The sequence below is a fragment of the Citrus sinensis genome, chromosome 9, assembly GCF_022201045.2.
Source record: "Citrus sinensis cultivar Valencia sweet orange chromosome 9, DVS_A1.0, whole genome shotgun sequence".
Taxonomy (NCBI): domain Eukaryota; kingdom Viridiplantae; phylum Streptophyta; class Magnoliopsida; order Sapindales; family Rutaceae; genus Citrus; species Citrus sinensis.
The window spans coordinates 31,377,458-31,393,865 of NC_068564.1; the positions used below are offsets into that span (position 1 = coordinate 31,377,458).

At 34.2% G+C, this 16,408-nt stretch overlaps 2 protein-coding genes across 2 annotated transcripts; one reads left to right on the forward strand and one right to left on the reverse strand.

Annotated features, from left to right (window-relative positions):
* Positions 1–1,601: 1,601 nt before the first annotated feature.
* On the forward strand, positions 1,602–7,007 carry LOC102614438 (cycloartenol synthase 2-like). Its single transcript, XM_006474587.2, has 17 exons — positions 1,602–1,862; positions 1,939–2,136; positions 3,201–3,290; positions 3,403–3,597; positions 3,694–3,778; positions 3,890–4,056; positions 4,196–4,384; positions 4,489–4,602; positions 4,796–4,918; positions 5,029–5,151; positions 5,379–5,477; positions 5,614–5,670; positions 5,759–5,949; positions 6,059–6,236; positions 6,336–6,416; positions 6,538–6,621; positions 6,742–7,007. The coding sequence occupies exons 1-17, from the start codon at positions 1,662–1,664 to the stop codon at positions 6,862–6,864; spliced, it is 2,298 nt and encodes a 765-aa protein (XP_006474650.1). The 5' UTR covers positions 1,602–1,661; the 3' UTR covers positions 6,865–7,007.
* Positions 7,008–7,356: 349 nt separating this feature from the next.
* Positions 7,357–16,323, reverse strand: LOC102623825 (U3 small nucleolar RNA-associated protein 21 homolog). Its single transcript, XM_006474274.4, has 17 exons — positions 15,951–16,323; positions 15,723–15,851; positions 15,406–15,609; positions 14,988–15,231; positions 14,090–14,265; positions 13,589–13,671; positions 13,223–13,295; positions 12,989–13,054; positions 12,571–12,613; positions 11,669–11,808; positions 11,187–11,399; positions 9,656–9,740; positions 9,189–9,483; positions 8,688–8,955; positions 8,324–8,537; positions 7,997–8,211; positions 7,357–7,790 (listed from the first exon to the last, which is right to left on the reverse strand). Exons 1-17 carry the CDS (start codon positions 16,074–16,076, stop codon positions 7,641–7,643), a joined length of 2,724 nt encoding a protein of 907 aa, XP_006474337.1. The 5' UTR covers positions 16,077–16,323; the 3' UTR covers positions 7,357–7,640.
* Positions 16,324–16,408: the final 85 nt, after the last annotated feature.

Consider the following 16,408-nt stretch of genomic DNA (forward strand, 5'->3'; position numbering starts at 1 on the left):
AGAGTGTTAATGCTCGAACTGAATTCTCTCCCAATAAGATCTAATAAAAAAGAAAATTGATGAAATTATATCAGACGCTAATTACAAAATGTGAAGAGTATCGACGAAATTATATCCTTTAACATAAAAAGCAAATCACTCGCTGGTTTTCTCAATGTAGAGAGTTTGAATCTCCTCGTGTTGTGAGAGTATATTTTATTTGAATTTGGACTTGACTTATTCTAACTAATGTGCCTGGACAAGATTTCTCAAGTTTACCAAAGCTTTTAAGTTTTAAAAAATTGATGATATGTGTACACTACTGCCCATGTACGAGTACTAAGTGAGTATTCTTAAGAACTCTAAAAAGGAAGAATAAACTTTCACTCATACTTATTCATTGTGGTGCAAACACTAATAAATTTTTACTATATTATAATTTTTAAATGAAAGGACCCTAATCAGTCACACATATTTAAGAATTTACACCTTATTTGCATTATTGCATGCTTACTATAATGGGCACAATACTTGTTATATTTAGATGGGGAGATTGCTAGTTTCACCCAAATGGAATCGATATATACCACTTACCTCCTATTGTTTTTATAATATCCGATAACTCGCATGGAATCATAATTTTACATTATTAACCTTATTTTTAAATACACTTTTATTCATATTTATTATAAATTAAATAAATCATATAAATTGAAATTAAAATAAATACTCAAATACAAAAAATAAGAAATATAAGTTTCTGTGTGGATAAAAAATTAATAATAAGATATTTTTCTTGTACTTTATGTTATTTTTTAACATTTTTTTCTTAAAATATTTATATACTTCACATTCCCAAGATAAATTATCACGAAAAATGACCAATTTACCCAACTTTTCCTTAATTTTTTTTTTATACCAGGAATTTTTTGGACATTTTAAAAAGAAATAGGAGATAAATGGTATATACTAATTTAGTAGGGGAATTGAAACAGACAATTTCCCTACTGACAATAATTTTTGACATACATCTATATAATTGTGGTCGTGATTTTGGTTCATTACGATAATGAATAAGAAATATCGTAGGATCATAAATTGATCTCGTTAAGATTCGTTCTTTTGTTATTATTTTTAATTAACTACGAAAGAAGAACCTTTTGAATCGTTAGAAGTGGAACATGAAAATTAAAAACAAAGCATGAACCATACAGAAGAACAACAAACAAACAAACAAAGAATCAACCTGTGTTCTCATCATGATTTATTTAATTATAATAAATATTTGTAATGTTTAGATGAAACACTAGAGAAAGAAAAAATAATAGAAAAAAATTTGATTGGTGAGCAGTGATTCATTCTAATAATAAAACAAAAGTCACGTCATATTTGAAATCTTGCAACTTTATTTTGACTGTAGATTTGTCTCAATTGGAAAAGGTCGGGTCTAAGCATCGAGAATATAACAGGCCATGCAATGCAACAAAGGATACAAATAATAAAAAAGTAAAACAACAGTAACTCATAAGTTTATGAATCCTCATGTGGTTTTCCCTCTCCTATATAAATGGAAAGCAATGCTCTCTTCTCTCCACAAGTAGCTGCTTCCCAAGAAAATCAATCTCAGGCATCAGTATTAAAGTTGTGGGTTTATTTAATTAGGGCAAAGTTAGGAAAAAAAAATGTGGAAGCTGAAACTTTCAGAAGGGATTAATGAACCATGGGTTAGAAGTTTGAACAATCATGTTGGCAGACAAGTTTGGGAGTTTGAGCCAAGTCTTGGAACTCCTGAAGAACTAGCTCAAGTTGAAAAACTTCGCAATGACTTCACCAAGAATCGGTTTCAAATGAAACACAGTTCTGATCTTCTAATGAGACTTCAGGTGATTAATGTTTTTTTTTTTCTTTTTTGCGTTAATAACAAGTAACCTCTTAATTAATTACGTATTGGTTTTGTAGTTTGTAAAAGAGAATCCATGTGATATGAAGAGGCAGCTGCCTCAGGTGAAAGTCGAAGAGAATAGTGAAGAAGAAGTAAATGAGGAGGCTGTAAATACGACATTGAGAAGAGCTCTGAGGTTCTATTCAACTCTGCAGTCTGAGGACGGCTTCTGGCCTGGTGACTATGCCGGCCCTTTATTTCTTCTACCTTGCTTGGTATGATCCTTACTTTGTACTTTACTTTTTACTTTTTAATTCTTCGTGTCATTTTGATCAGTAATTCTCCTACGCACGATAAGACTTTATTAGTAAAATCTCGCGACTGTAAGAAGTCTGAGGTCCATACACTGTTTGTGTCAGCATTTTATCTCTCTATCATTTTTGCACTCTGACAAGTTTCAATGTTTCATTGTGCTTTAAAATGGCTGAGTGAATAAGGGATGGGAGGATCCGTGGAGTAAAAAGGACAGACTAAAAAATAAATAATTTTTCTTCTATAAATAATTAATTGATTATTTCAAACTTTAAAGTCTAAGGAGCCCATAGTCCATGCGATCTTTTTATTTATTTATTTTTTAAACAAAAGGGCTTAGTTAAAAACTAGGCAACAACCATTCGCGGGTAAGCAGACCCAAATACATCATGCAACAGCCACCCTTGAGTTCCGGATGGAGGAGTTGAAGCAAAAGAAGAGTTTGGTTGGCAAGGTAATCAGCTGCAAATTAGTTTCTCGATAGTTGTGCGACAGAGATACCTGCCAATTCCTATTAAGAAGTCTTTTAATTCCCTGAATAAGAGAGGAGTAAGTATTGGGATGACTGTTATTTGTGGCCAGGATCTTAGTGGTACACCGACTGTCAACTTCAACTCGCAGTTGTCGAATCCCAATATTCCAAGCAGGCTGCAAACCTTGAAATAGACCCCAAAGCTCCGCCCCAGTAATAGTGCAATGACCAATATTCATACCAAAACCATGAACCCATTCTCCGCAATAATTTCTGATGAGGCCACCTGCACTAGCACTAAACAACCTATATGATAGATTATTTTATATTATTATTATTATTTATTTGCATAGCATCAGAAAGGCTGTTAGAGAACTTTTGCGGGTCATTATTATTATTTTTTACAAAAACCTTCGAGCCTCGACTCTTTTATACCATTACAGAAAATTATAATAATTCAACCCATTAACACTCACAAAAATCTTATACACAATTCACAGATTAAAATAACTAATAATATAATTATTAATGTTTACATTAATTTTGTTGTTACAGGTGATCGGTTTATACATAACGGGTGATTTGAACACAATTTTACAAGTGGAATATCGTCGAGAGATGCTGCGCTATCTATATAACCATCAGGTATTGCATTACTATTACTATTATTTTCATAAATTTATTTATCTGAGTTTCTGTTGAACATTAACGAATAATTTCATACAATTCCCTAATGTGGCCTTCCTGTGTATTATAGAACGAAGATGGAGGCTGGGGATTGCATATAGAAGGGGAAAGCACAATGTTGAATACAGTACTTTCCTACGTAGGGCTGAGATTGCTTGGAGAGCGAATGGATGGTGGAGATGGCGCTATTGAGAAAGCCCGAAAATGGATTCTTGGTCGCGGTGGAGCTACCTACATTCCTTCATGGGGAAAGATATGGCTTTCGGTATAATCACATATATTAATAAAATCATCACCATCATCATTGTCAATTATAGTGTTATTTTTGTTTTTAACATGATTTATTTTGTAAATTTGGTAGGTACTCGGTGTATATGATTGGAGTGGGAATAATCCAATTCCTCCGGAGACATGGCTTCTCCCTGATTTTTTACCTACTCATCCAGGTTACTATTACTATTGTTGTTATAAATCAATACTTAATTGGTAGACAAAAAAGTTCACATGTAACATATATATAATGTGACATACATAATTGATTTATTAATAATATGCAGGACGAATGTGGTGCCACACTCGGTTGGTACTGTTGCCAACATCGTATTTATACGGAAAAAGATTTGTGGGGAAAATCAACTCTCTTGTTTTATGTTTAAGAGAAGAGCTCTATACTCGTCCTTATGAGAAAATTGATTGGAACCGTGCCAGATTTCTTTGTGCTCAGGTATTCAACTCTTCTTTAATTTGGTGCCAGATTTCTTCTTATGGCTTCAAATGAACATTATAAAACTTTAATTTCGTGAACATCACTGATAAACAGTGTTAATTATTGGACAAAATTAATTAGTTGTATGTTTTTGCAGGAGGATCTTTATCGGCAACACCCCATGTTCCAAGACATGTTATGGAACTTTTCTCACAAGGTTGCGGAACCCCTTCTGAAGAAATGGCCTTTTTCTAAAATTAGACAGATTGCTCTTGACACTGTCATGAAACATATTCACTATGAAGACGAGAACACTCAGTACATCTGCATTGCTGGTGTCAACAAGGTACTTCACATTAAATTTGTAACAGAACAAAATTAGGAAAGAACTAAACATACTTTAGATGAATGGCCTAATTAATTAGTTAAATGCGTGTCACTGTTATTCAGGTACTAAACATGCTTTGCCGTTGGGTTGAAGACCCTAATTCTGAGGCTTATAAGCATCACCTTGCAAGAATTAAGGATTATCTCTGGGTAGCGGAAGATGGAATGAAAATGCAGGTTCGAATCTAAGATTTAATTTCTCAGCTTGCTATTGCAGATATTCGGATGTTGTAAAATTCAAATTCACAATATTACTTAAGAATCATATTTAAATTTTATAATGTACATACGTGCAAGATTTTCAGTTCGCACGTGAGAATTCTCAATGCATGAGCTAATAATGAAGTTCAATTAAACTATTGATTTGCAGGCATACAATGGGTCACAATTATGGGATACCGCTTTTGCGGTTCATGCAATCCTGTCTACGAACCTTGTCGATGAATATGGTTCAATGCTAAAGAAAGCAAACAATTACATTAAAACTACTCAAGTAATTAACTCACTTCCAAATCTGAGCTATTTAAGGTTTAATTACCCATTTGATATTTACACTAACTAATTATTTTGTTTATTATGTTTTAATTAACTTGTTTTGATCAGGTTCGGACAAAGAGCTTTGAAGATCCAAGTTGTTGGTATCGCCATGAATTCCAAGAAGGCTGGCCTTTCTCAAGTCTCGATAATGGCTGGATTGCAACTGATACTACTGCTGAAGGATTGAACGTATATATTCACGCTCTTGCCTCATATTTTACTTTTTCCAAAATTTATGCCTACATTTCTTTTCTAACCAATGGGACATATGCTAAATTTCAAAAGCACGTCGAATAAAGTGTTTGATAAACACCCACTTTTACTTGGCAGCTAATAGTGATTCCACAATGACTGTGAATGAAAAGCCACTGCTCGGTGTCAAACATAACTTAATAGTAGTTCTGGTTTGTTTACAGGTGTCGGTCTTATTATCAGAGATGTCTTATGACCTTGTGGGAGAAGCAATACCATTGAATCGGTTATTTGAAGCTGTAAATGTTGTGTTGTCCTTACAGGTATTACTTCAGGCCACACATGTTAACCAATAATATGCCACTTACAGACTTTGTGTACAAACTGACGTGGCGTTATCGAGTTAATATTGCATGCCACAGCCTCTGCATTGATAAACATTTCTCTTTAAAATTACAGAACAGCAGCGGGGGAGTTGCATCGTACGAACGGACAAGATCTTATGCTTGGATGGAGGTGCAGATTCTTTCTGCTTCAAATAATTTTTTGAAAGGAAAATTAAAAACTTGATTGAAGTTTCAACAATTTGTTTCCATAATTGCAGATGTTAAATCCAGTTGAAAATTTTGGAGAGAGCATTATAGATTACCAGTATGTGGAATGCACTTCATCGACAATCCAATGCCTAAAATCATTCACAAAGCATTATCCGAAACATCGAAGGAGAGAAATTGAAGAATTTATAGCCAAGGGAGCCAACTTCATTGAGAGCATACAACGACCCGATGGCTCGTGGTATGCTTTTACAGGAGTTTTTTTCCCCAGGCTGTGCTATAATAGAACTGATTCGGACACAGTTTTGACATAATCCTGACGATTAACATGAATAATTTTATGAATTTAGGTACGGGTCATGGGGAGTGTGCTTCACATATGGAACATGGTTCGGTATAAAGGGGCTGGTGGATTCTGGAAGAAAATATGAAAACAGCCAGAGCATTAGAAAAGCTTGTGATTTCTTGCTATCCAAACAGCTTGATTCTGGTGGCTGGGGAGAAAGCTACCTTTCTTGTGTTGATAGGGTAACTCATTCAACTCTTATTTTATTTTCTTAGCTTGGTCTGAGTTTCTTAATTGCCCGGGGAAATGAAATTTATTTATTCAATGAAATTTTTGTGTAGGTTTACACAAATTTGGAAGGAAACAAGGCACATAATGTAAACACTGCGTGGGCAATGTTAGCTCTCATCGAAGCTGGCCAGGTGATTTTTCTTTTTTCCTTTTAATTAGTTTCAAATTGTACATATTTTTATCTATTCAGTTAACAAAATCTTAGCACTAATGACCGTGTTCTTTTATTTCATTTACTGTTTGATGGATTAGGCACATAGAGATCCAACCCCATTACATCGTGCTGCTAGGGTGCTGATCAATTCACAAATGGAAAATGGTGATTTTCCACAACAGGTAAATAATCTATGATGACAAGTTCTATAACAAGAATTATAATTATAATTAATATAAACTTAACGATATATTTTATCATTATACATGCTTATGTGTGTTATTTTTAATTTTTTTGCACAGGAAATCATGGGATCTTTTACCAGGAATTGTATGATCAGTTACTCGGCTTGGAGAAATATCTGTCCGATTTGGGCAGTTGGGGCATATTACAATCGTGTGTTGCTCCCTTCTAAGAAATTTTAAATATACAAATGTTCATTTAATAAATTGTAATTATTAAATTAATTTAAAGAAAAGCAATTAAAATAGTCATCTACTATGTGACTCCACATGTAATTGAATTGAATTCAAGTATACATTCACTCTTATCAAATATACATATATAAAATACGTGCTTATTTACCAAAATTCCTTCTTTTCATACTGTCAAGTGTAAAATATTATTTTCCTTCATTTACTTTTTACCTGCGCAACTCATTTAAGGATTCCAAGGCTCGGTTAGTTTTAGCTTTTTGGCAGCACAACTGATGGTGTAATAAAAATATAAGTTCTAAAAATGATAACAAATAACTTTTATTTGACACAACAGTTGGAGTTTTCATTTCGCAACATGTTGTGAATTTTAAGCCACAACACTAAATACCAACTAGAGCCTAAAACCAATTATATCAAAGACCGTAAACATCATGTATTTATCTAACATGCACATACGGCACACAATAAAGATCAGTCTACTTTGTTTCAAGGACTCCTCACTTCACTTGCATGAGTGAAAACTTTCAATACAATATCAAAAATTACAAATATTACAAACATGAAGAATTTATCCAACAGCTAGACTCAATTCCTTTGCTGATCTGCAGTTCCTAATATATAGGGGGGTCCTAAATACAAAATTTGTGACTGTGATTTATAATTAGAAGCAAGAGAGGTGACTGCCTATGACATTTAAAAAAGAAAATAATCATTTAAGGTGTTAAATCAAAATTATATTTGAATACAATAATACCTCAGGACTCCTATAATTGTGAGTTGCTGAGGAAACTGACCACGCATCTAGCACTTTGGAACATTTTATCAATTTTCTGCCATACTGCACTTTGAACTTCCAGAAGCTTCCTTGCCTTATCCTGTAATTTTGTGTGGCATCGTATCGTTTCACCATGTATCTGACCAAAAAAAGATGGATAAGATACCAAGACAACTGTATTATTGGAAAACAAGTTTGGGAACTCGGCATGCAAAGTGTTACTCTTTTGTCACATCTCTAACGTATCACTGTATTTTTTGCTACAAAGAATTTAAATAACAAAAGAAAAATGCTTATTTTAGTAAAACAATTAGCAGACATAAAAAAGCAAAGGAAAATTTATACCTTCAGAAACAACCTGATAACAGCTTGTATAAACTCGAAATTATTTCTGCATGAAATCTCGTGAATCAAATAATCCAGAAGCAGTTCAATCGATAAATACTCAGGTCTTTTATCAAGTTCTTGGTGATCATCATGATCAATGATCTGAAGCATTCGAAGTTCCATATCCAAAGTAGATGGGGACAGACTTTTAATATAATCAGTAAATGCTGAAACTGCAACACGTTAAAGTAAGCAATCTAAGAGATTGAGCAAAAGTACTTCATAATAATTGCAAAAGAAAATTTCAGTTGAAAAAATGATTAGCATATAGGAAGACATGCTCACAATTTTTCATCTCTGCACAGGAATGAAGAAGTTGTATAAATTGGGACACTGGGATGTCAGGTTTTGTCTTGTTTTCCACCTTAAGGTTTTCTGTATCCTCCTTAGTGGACTCACTAGGCTTAAACAATATTTCTCCTGAAAGGGATGGAACTGAAGGCAAGAAGAAAGGAGCCTTCTCTGGTTTCTTAGGAGGCTCAATTGGTTTATTGCGGGCCTGAAAGATATGGGATTGTGTGCAAAATTAATATTGAATGCTGATCAATGAGACATGAAACAAATAAACTGCAATATATGTGAAGAACTCTCACTGCATAAAAAGGTTAAAAAGTGAAAAGCAAAGATGCATAAAAGAGAGAAGAGAGACCTTAATAATATCCAGATTGATCAAGCTTTGCCACTGGCTTTTAGGCAATAATGACAGAGTAACTAAATCTGGGATCTGCTGCTTGAAAGTTGGTAAACCAGAACTGTCCTTGGGTACTCTGTCTGTACGGTGAACATCAGGCTGGCTAGAATTCTCGTCTTGGCAACCTTCAACTGACGAAACGGATGGCATTTTGACGCTCACTATTTCCTTTCCACTTGCGTAAGAATCAATATTTGAATCTCCAGAGAACATACAACGATTAACCCTGACATAATTATCAGCTAAAGATATTTAATATTAGATTAAAAGTAGTCCAAAAAAGTGATGCACCCTCAGACATTTTAAAAGATTGGTTGACATTGCAACTGCCATCACTCAATGCATTTTAATGCATTAAATTCTGCTAGAAGAGGTCCAGTAGATAAAAATTCCAACCAGTGTTCAGATGCTCTATTAAATATACCATCCAAGATGAGTAATAAATGATGGAAAACTTACCATAGATAAACCCCATTCTGATCAACATGGGCAGTTGCTAAAACATCCATATTTGGTGAGAGAGACAATGCTGTGATAGACACATCAACATGTATTGCGTCAATTTGTCTTGCCAAGATAACATCCCAAATTCTGAGGCTCCCATCCATGCCAGATGACAAAAGCCATTTCCCATCCTCACTGAAACAAAAATCTGTAATGCGGTCTGTGTGACCTTCAAATTTGCGAACCATACGTAGTGCCACAACATCAAACAAACGGATAACTAGATCATCCGCCACAGTAGCCAAAAGCCCTTGGAGATTATTTCAAAACAACCTTTGATTATAAAATCATCCAATGAACATGAAATAATGAAAGATAGATGAGAAACCAGGCATCTGTTCCCAGGTGCACTAATTTTTTTTTCCCTCTTTTTTTCTGTGTGTGAGAGAGAGCGAGAGAGAGAGAGAGAGATGTCAGATTACCATTAACTCGATGGTAAACAATCTTAACCAAAGAACAGCCAACTTCCCATCTGGATTTTAGATCACGTCCCTTGAAATCCCAAACCTGCAGAGGATATCTTAGAGCAGTAATACAATACTTCACCATAAACTTTGTTCAAACCAACCAACATTCTCTAGCATTTTTATCAAGGATTATAAATAATGAGTTTCCATACAATACTTCCACATTTTTAAGCTATTGAGCATCATGATAGAAAAACTTGACAGTGACCACAAATGAGACTTGCCGTATGCAGAATCGAGACAGTTGGCCACTTATGGCTTCAAAGGAACCACAGAAATCCAGATCCTTGCAGTCATTCTCCAATAAATTCTACAGGTATCAAATCTACCTAATTATTTCTATCACCCCCTGAAAACTAATATATAGTTAAAATGCAAATTGTTATGTCCTTTTTTAATCCACAATTCAAAACTCATAATCTTATCAGAGCCCACTTCAGTTAAGGGTCTGTTCATGATTTGCTCATTCTATGAATAACACAGGACAATCCATTGTATGGAGCGACGTAGGGGTGTGCATGTGTTAATGTGCATATCAACCCGACAAGCTTGTTAATTGAATTGAACCATGGATCTGAGGACATGTTTTAGAACTTAGTTTCTATCATGGAACTCTTTCCAATCAACTTAACCTTTTAAAATTAATGGTTTTTCAAGAAAAATTAACATTAAATGAACTTGAACTCTACAAATCTTGAGTGGGACATTTGATTCACATTATCTGTTCTAAGATTGTAATTATTATTCAATAGTTAATCATTTATTTCCATTTTTTGATTAGTTGTTAGACTATAATGGAGATTACCATTTTTTTTTTTGGTCTAACCATTTGTTTTCATTTAATTAGTTGAGACTCATCGTCCATGAAGAGCTAATGGGGAAGAGGTCACCTCCAAACCACCATACACTCATTTCATTCTTAAAAAACCATTTTACTCAGCCAGTTCACACGCTTAGAATTAGACCCTCTATACTTCTGTCTCCAAAAACTAAAGGCAGCAGATGGAAGGAATAGTGTCATCTAAAGTAAAACAGTTATATATTATTTTTGGTCAATCCAAACATAGGAATGTAATTTATTTTTTTGCCAAAGATAAAACAAGACACATCAAGATTAATTGACATTATCGGAGGTTAAAAGTTCTTTGAAACAAGATCTACAATGGGTCCGTTTGGGATTGATGTTGGGCAGCACTAAAGTGTTTGATAAATATTAACTACTATAACTTGAAAACTATGTTGATGTGATTTTTCACTTGTATGATGGAAAACCTATCACCTCTTTAATAATTTTGTTAGAATTATTATTTAAAATTTATAATTACTATATACTATTAACTTTTGTTTCATCATTACAACTTTTTTCCATAGTTACAGCACCTCACTCCCAAATAAAACCTTTATGCACGTACACACAACCACACAGGTAAATCACATGTGTGGTAAAGAAAGCAGTGCATACAAATCTGGAGAAAAAAATGCAGACCTTTATATCACCGTGATATCCAGCACTAATCATTAGAGTATTTGTTGAGTCACAAGCAACTCCAACCACTTCACCATTATGGGCATAGTTGCTTCTTTCTGACATGTCCAGATAACTTCCTCGGCTGATTCCTGATTGAAGGTTAAATCGTTCAATCCAACCACCGGCTGTTCCAAGAACAGCAAAATTTCCACATGCACTGATAGTGCAGGCCTATTACCAGATTAAGAAAAAGTCAACAAGTCATCATCTCTATCCATATAAAATATAAGGAACCATGAATTCAAGGAAATATTTCCTTGAATTTTCAGATTTCATTAACCCACAATTTCTGCAATCAAGGGATAACTAAATACAGTAACCAATACAGCCGTTATGTGAAAAATCTGTCTAATGCAAATTTCAGAAAAAATAAAATTGAAGAGATAACAAGATAATTAGACAATGATAGATGGAGATGAATAGAAGATTGAAATGCAGACCTTGACAGCTGTTGGATTTTCTGGACATGGTCTCAGGATGTGCTCACCAAGAACGAAGTTTTGAAGCCTCCACACATATGCCTGTGCAGTATCCATATGACATGTAACAACGTTGCACCAATCCCGCTCCCTAATTTCAGCTGAGACAAATATTTTGACAGAATTGGAGGAAAATCATATTAATTTGCAGAATGAGCTGACTAAGCAAGTCATACTGGAAAAAGGTATGCATAATAGCCTTTTGGTCAATTCCTTATTCAGACTCCAATGCTATATTTCTTACTTCTTCATATGATCATTAATGTGGTAAACTAGAACATAAATTAACCAGACTAATGAATTCCAAGGTCACAATCGTTTAATTTACAATGGATTACATCCCCAACAGATGCACTAGAGTTCAAATATGAATCTTTCAAAATGCATGGCAAAGCAATAAATAGTATCTGAAAAGTATCACGATAACGAATCAATGAAAATGTATGAAATACATAATAAAAGTATCAAGCAACATGCTCGAAGCACCCCCTAGTGTTCAGGTGATCTTTTGAATCATTGCCAATGTCAAGCCCAGATAGCGATAAGTCTCTCGGTACAGATTAACTGTTTAAATATACTAGATAAACTACACTAACCTGAAGCATGAAGGAAGAAAAATGTCAAATTAACTTCTTATCTATTAAAAGAGCAAATTAATCATATAGCCCGATCTTATACAAGATTATTTCCCCTACATAATGGCTTAAGTATAGTTCTCATGACAGGTCAACTGAATGTAATCAGTCAAAATTAGAGAAAATAAGTCATTCAATGATATTGTACCCACTATCAGAAGCATCCATCTGAGATAGCACCTGAACCAAAACAAATGAAGTAAGAAAAGTCTGAAACGAAGATCATACCACAATCAAATGCAATAACGGGCTTTAATTTCAACTCCTCTTCCTGAAAATTAAGCAAATAAAATAAGAAACTGATTATTTATAAAGTTCATAGTGAAATAGATTATTCAACAGTAAGAACTACAAATATTTTGCCTCAATTACATCAATAGAAACTGAAGAAATCAAATTATATAAAATTGCATGCAACTACAATAGACTCACAACAAGTATTGAGGGATTAGACACGTCTGATGGATGGGTTTTCCTAATTATGAAACTAAGAATACGAGCTCTGGATAATATATAACTACTTCCAATCTTCACATAATTATACATTGCTCACAGATTAAATATTTATACAGCCAGAAAATTGAATTAAGAAAGAACTATTGCCCTCAATTAGTTTGAACACTAACAGGCATTGCACCAATCATACCTTCATTTTGAGTTTCCTGGCTCGTTTGGCTACATGTCGCTGAGAAAGCTCCCTACTTTGTTGATCCTAATAGCGACAAAAAATAGAAAAAGTGGCATCATGTGAATACAAATTACAAAGGGAAAATGAGTAAAGTAGCATTTTTCCAATGGTTAGCTAGAAGTTCTACAAGCACAGTGAAAAATATATTTGAAGCAAACCAAGGTTCATATTCTATTGATGAGTAAAGCCGACCTGAATTACAGAGAAAAGGCGAAATGCACGATCTTGACCAGCTGATAGAATGTGTCTCCCATTGGCATAGAACCTGTCATAAGTAGAAAGCAAAATACAAAAAAAATGAATGAGTGAAAATGGCATCCAATTTCCCTAACAAAATTTTTGCAGATTGAATAGAATCGGCATTAGCTGATAGCTTAGGGGAAAAGAGATAGAACAGGCACAAAGTTGTATAGAAGTGACGGACCTAGAATTCTAAAATACCAAATTAAAAAGAAAAGGACAAGAAGGGCTATGTATAACTGATTGGAATGAGAAAATGTTTACTTATGTTCTATTATGACTATGATTTAGCCTAAAATCACACCAGAAACATCCAACCTGATGCAAAGTGGGGGAGCACTATGCCCGCTTCGAAAGCGCAAAAGACGAGGATCTCCGTCAGTTGTGTCAAAAATCCACATCTACAAGAAATATAATGTCACATACTTATTTGAATTCAATGTGATAGATATGCAAACCAACAATTGCAAGTTAAACTACTTTTGCTACTGATACAAATTCTTTTAGCATACCCACTATCCAATAGAATAACTTCCTTTAACATTCACATGGACAATTGTTTGAAATTTAAAGAGGCAGACTTAGGGTTTCATCAATTTTCAGGACTTGGCACCACAATCAACAAATTTATTTGTTTATTTTTTTTCCATAAGAAACCAACATTTTATAAGGAGGAATAAACAATAAGACAATATGTACAAAAAGTCTATGGGGGCCACCTAAATTTTACCCGAATTGACTATGACTTGTAATAATTATGAACTCTTCTCCATGAAGTTCATCAGAAAGTTAGAGAATAAGGATAATCAATAATCTTACTTTAATTGAGTTGTCTGCTGATGCACTCATCAGCACAGGCTCGTTAGCAAAGAAATGCAATGAAATAATTGCATTGTCATGAGCTTCTCTTATGACTGATTGAAGCCTTCTTTTCTCAAGATTCCAAATGCTTATGACACCAGATGAAGCTCCTGACGCCAGAAGCGGCTGCCCATCTAAACATGTGCACCATTAAGCAAAAATACTTGATTATTTCACAAGTAAACATCAAGACCAGTAGAAAACTAGGACACACATAATCGGTGATCAGGCAACTATGACATATTATTTATAATTACAACAAAGAATTCAAATTATGCATGCATCCACAATATCAATAAAGGACAATCATGTAATGTAAAACATAATGAAAAGATTTCTAAGTCTAGGATAATTCTCACACGATCATGAGGGTATTATCCTATGATGAGATTTAAATGTTCTGGAGACCTTGAAGAATCTGCACAGAAGTGTTTCCTGAATTAGGGATAATCAATCAAATGCATGGATTTGTTTTATCTTCCTAGCGTATGAAAGGAGTATTTTGCAAGTTACTGATAGAAAGGCATCCTTTTCTACCACAATATAAATGTTTCAATTCTTAAAATTATAGAACAGACACTGCAGGCCACATTTATAGGAATCTGGAGGCTTAATTTAATATAAAAGGACAAAAGAAGTAATAGCAATAGCTGTGAAATGGGACACCATTTTTTAGCTGCAATAGAGAACCCAAGATACTGAAAATTTCTTCAACATTTTTTCTTTATCAGTTTCCCAAGAAAAATAAACATGGATGGTGCTAGAGAACAACTAGCTACATAACAATTTAGCTTCAATAGATACAGTAGCAATAATAATGGTATTGAATTATAAACACAAATATCTGAACTCTTACCTGAGCTGAATGCCAAGGCAGTTACAGCACCTCTCATAGAATGCGTAAACGTAACCAACTCCTCATCATAACGAACATTATGAACATGAATTTTCCCATCTGAACAACCAACAGCAACAACATCAAGTGCAGGTGACGAAACACAACTAGAGATGGATGATCCCCATCCCTTAAACTCATAAAGCTTTTTCTTTGTACTAATATTCCAAAGCTGTAGAGAACCCTCCTGACTACCTACAATAACCTGTCACATACTTCCCCATGTAAAACAAAAACAAAAAGGTAATAGAAACACATTCTTAGTGTAAGTTGTTAACTGCTATGCTTATGCTTAATATTGAAAGCACGAAAGTTAAAAGCTGCAGCAACTCAATCGCAAACATACCATAATAACAAAGCCGTAAAATGAAAACTTTACCTTGTTTAAGTAAGTATCCGGATGCATTATACAAGTAGGAGTAAACTTATCATCTAACTTAACATGCCCAACCGGAGCAAGATTCTCTTCAATTCCTTTAAATGCCCATATGAACATATTCCCATCAATGTCAATGCTTAGAATATGTTCTCCAAATAATAACAGCAAGTTCACTTTAGCACTATGCCTACTCCAAGTAGCTACCTATTGAACCATAATCACAATAATTAGTTTATTCAATGACTCAAATGAAAAAAAAAAAGGAAAAGAAAAAAAAGAGACCTCTATTTTTTTTTTCTACTGGGTGAAATTCATACCTGATGTGCGCGTTTAACAACAGCAATGTGATTACCATAAGCAGCGAATGTGTAATCACGATATGAAGCAAGAGCTCTGATTTTTTTGGGCAATTGAGGGCCAACAAGGACCAAATTCAGCTTAGCGCACTGCAAAAGAGAAACAAAAAAATAATTTTTTTTCAGTTGCTTCGAACAATTACAACGTATACAAGCAAAAGAACTAATTAGTTGGCTGTTTGTACATACATTGTAAATGTGAAAAGCTTTGCCGACGCTAACGGTGACGAAATTTTCGGTGCCAAGACGCTGAACGGAGAAAGGAACGCTGCTTGTTATGTAGCCGATTGCTTTGTACGGCTCGAATATCCCCATTTTTATTTTTTATTTTTGTTGTTTTTGCAATCGGAAATTGGAGAAAATTTCAAGCTAAGAGAGTTTAGCGGTCACAGCAGAAGGAGACGTAAAGTGGGAGAGGGTTTAGGGTTTAGGGTTTGTTATTTTGTTTTCGCCGTTATGGCTGGCTGCACAGATTTGGGTTAGTTTTCAAATTCCAAGTTCTTCGTGGTTGGTTTTCTCTAAACTCTTTCAGAAAAATGGTTTACTTTTGCAAATTTTCAGGTTGGGTTTTCAGGTGCATAAATAAATGGTGCCAATTGCATACGTTAAGAGAGATATGATGAAAAATATTAAGAATATGATTGAGA

Excerpts from the sequence above, each read along its gene's own strand:
- LOC102623825 (XM_006474274.4), bottom strand. The coding sequence starts at position 16,076 with ATGGGGATATTCGAGCCGTACAAAGCAATCGGCTACATAACAAGCAGC. Across the intron at positions 14,266-14,987 it reads TGCCTTGGCATTCAGCTCAG|ATGGGCAGCCGCTTCTGGCG; the intron begins GTAAGAGTTCAG and ends GCACATGTTTAG. Across the intron at positions 13,672-14,089 it reads CAGCAGACAACTCAATTAAA|ATGTGGATTTTTGACACAAC; the intron begins GTAAGATTATTG and ends TATTTCTTGTAG.
- LOC102614438 (XM_006474587.2), top strand. The coding sequence starts at position 1,662 with ATGTGGAAGCTGAAACTTTCAGAAGGGATTAATGAACCATGGGTTAGA. Across the intron at positions 5,950-6,058 it reads CAACGACCCGATGGCTCGTG|GTACGGGTCATGGGGAGTGT; the intron begins GTATGCTTTTAC and ends TTATGAATTTAG. Across the intron at positions 6,417-6,537 it reads CTCTCATCGAAGCTGGCCAG|GCACATAGAGATCCAACCCC; the intron begins GTGATTTTTCTT and ends TTGATGGATTAG.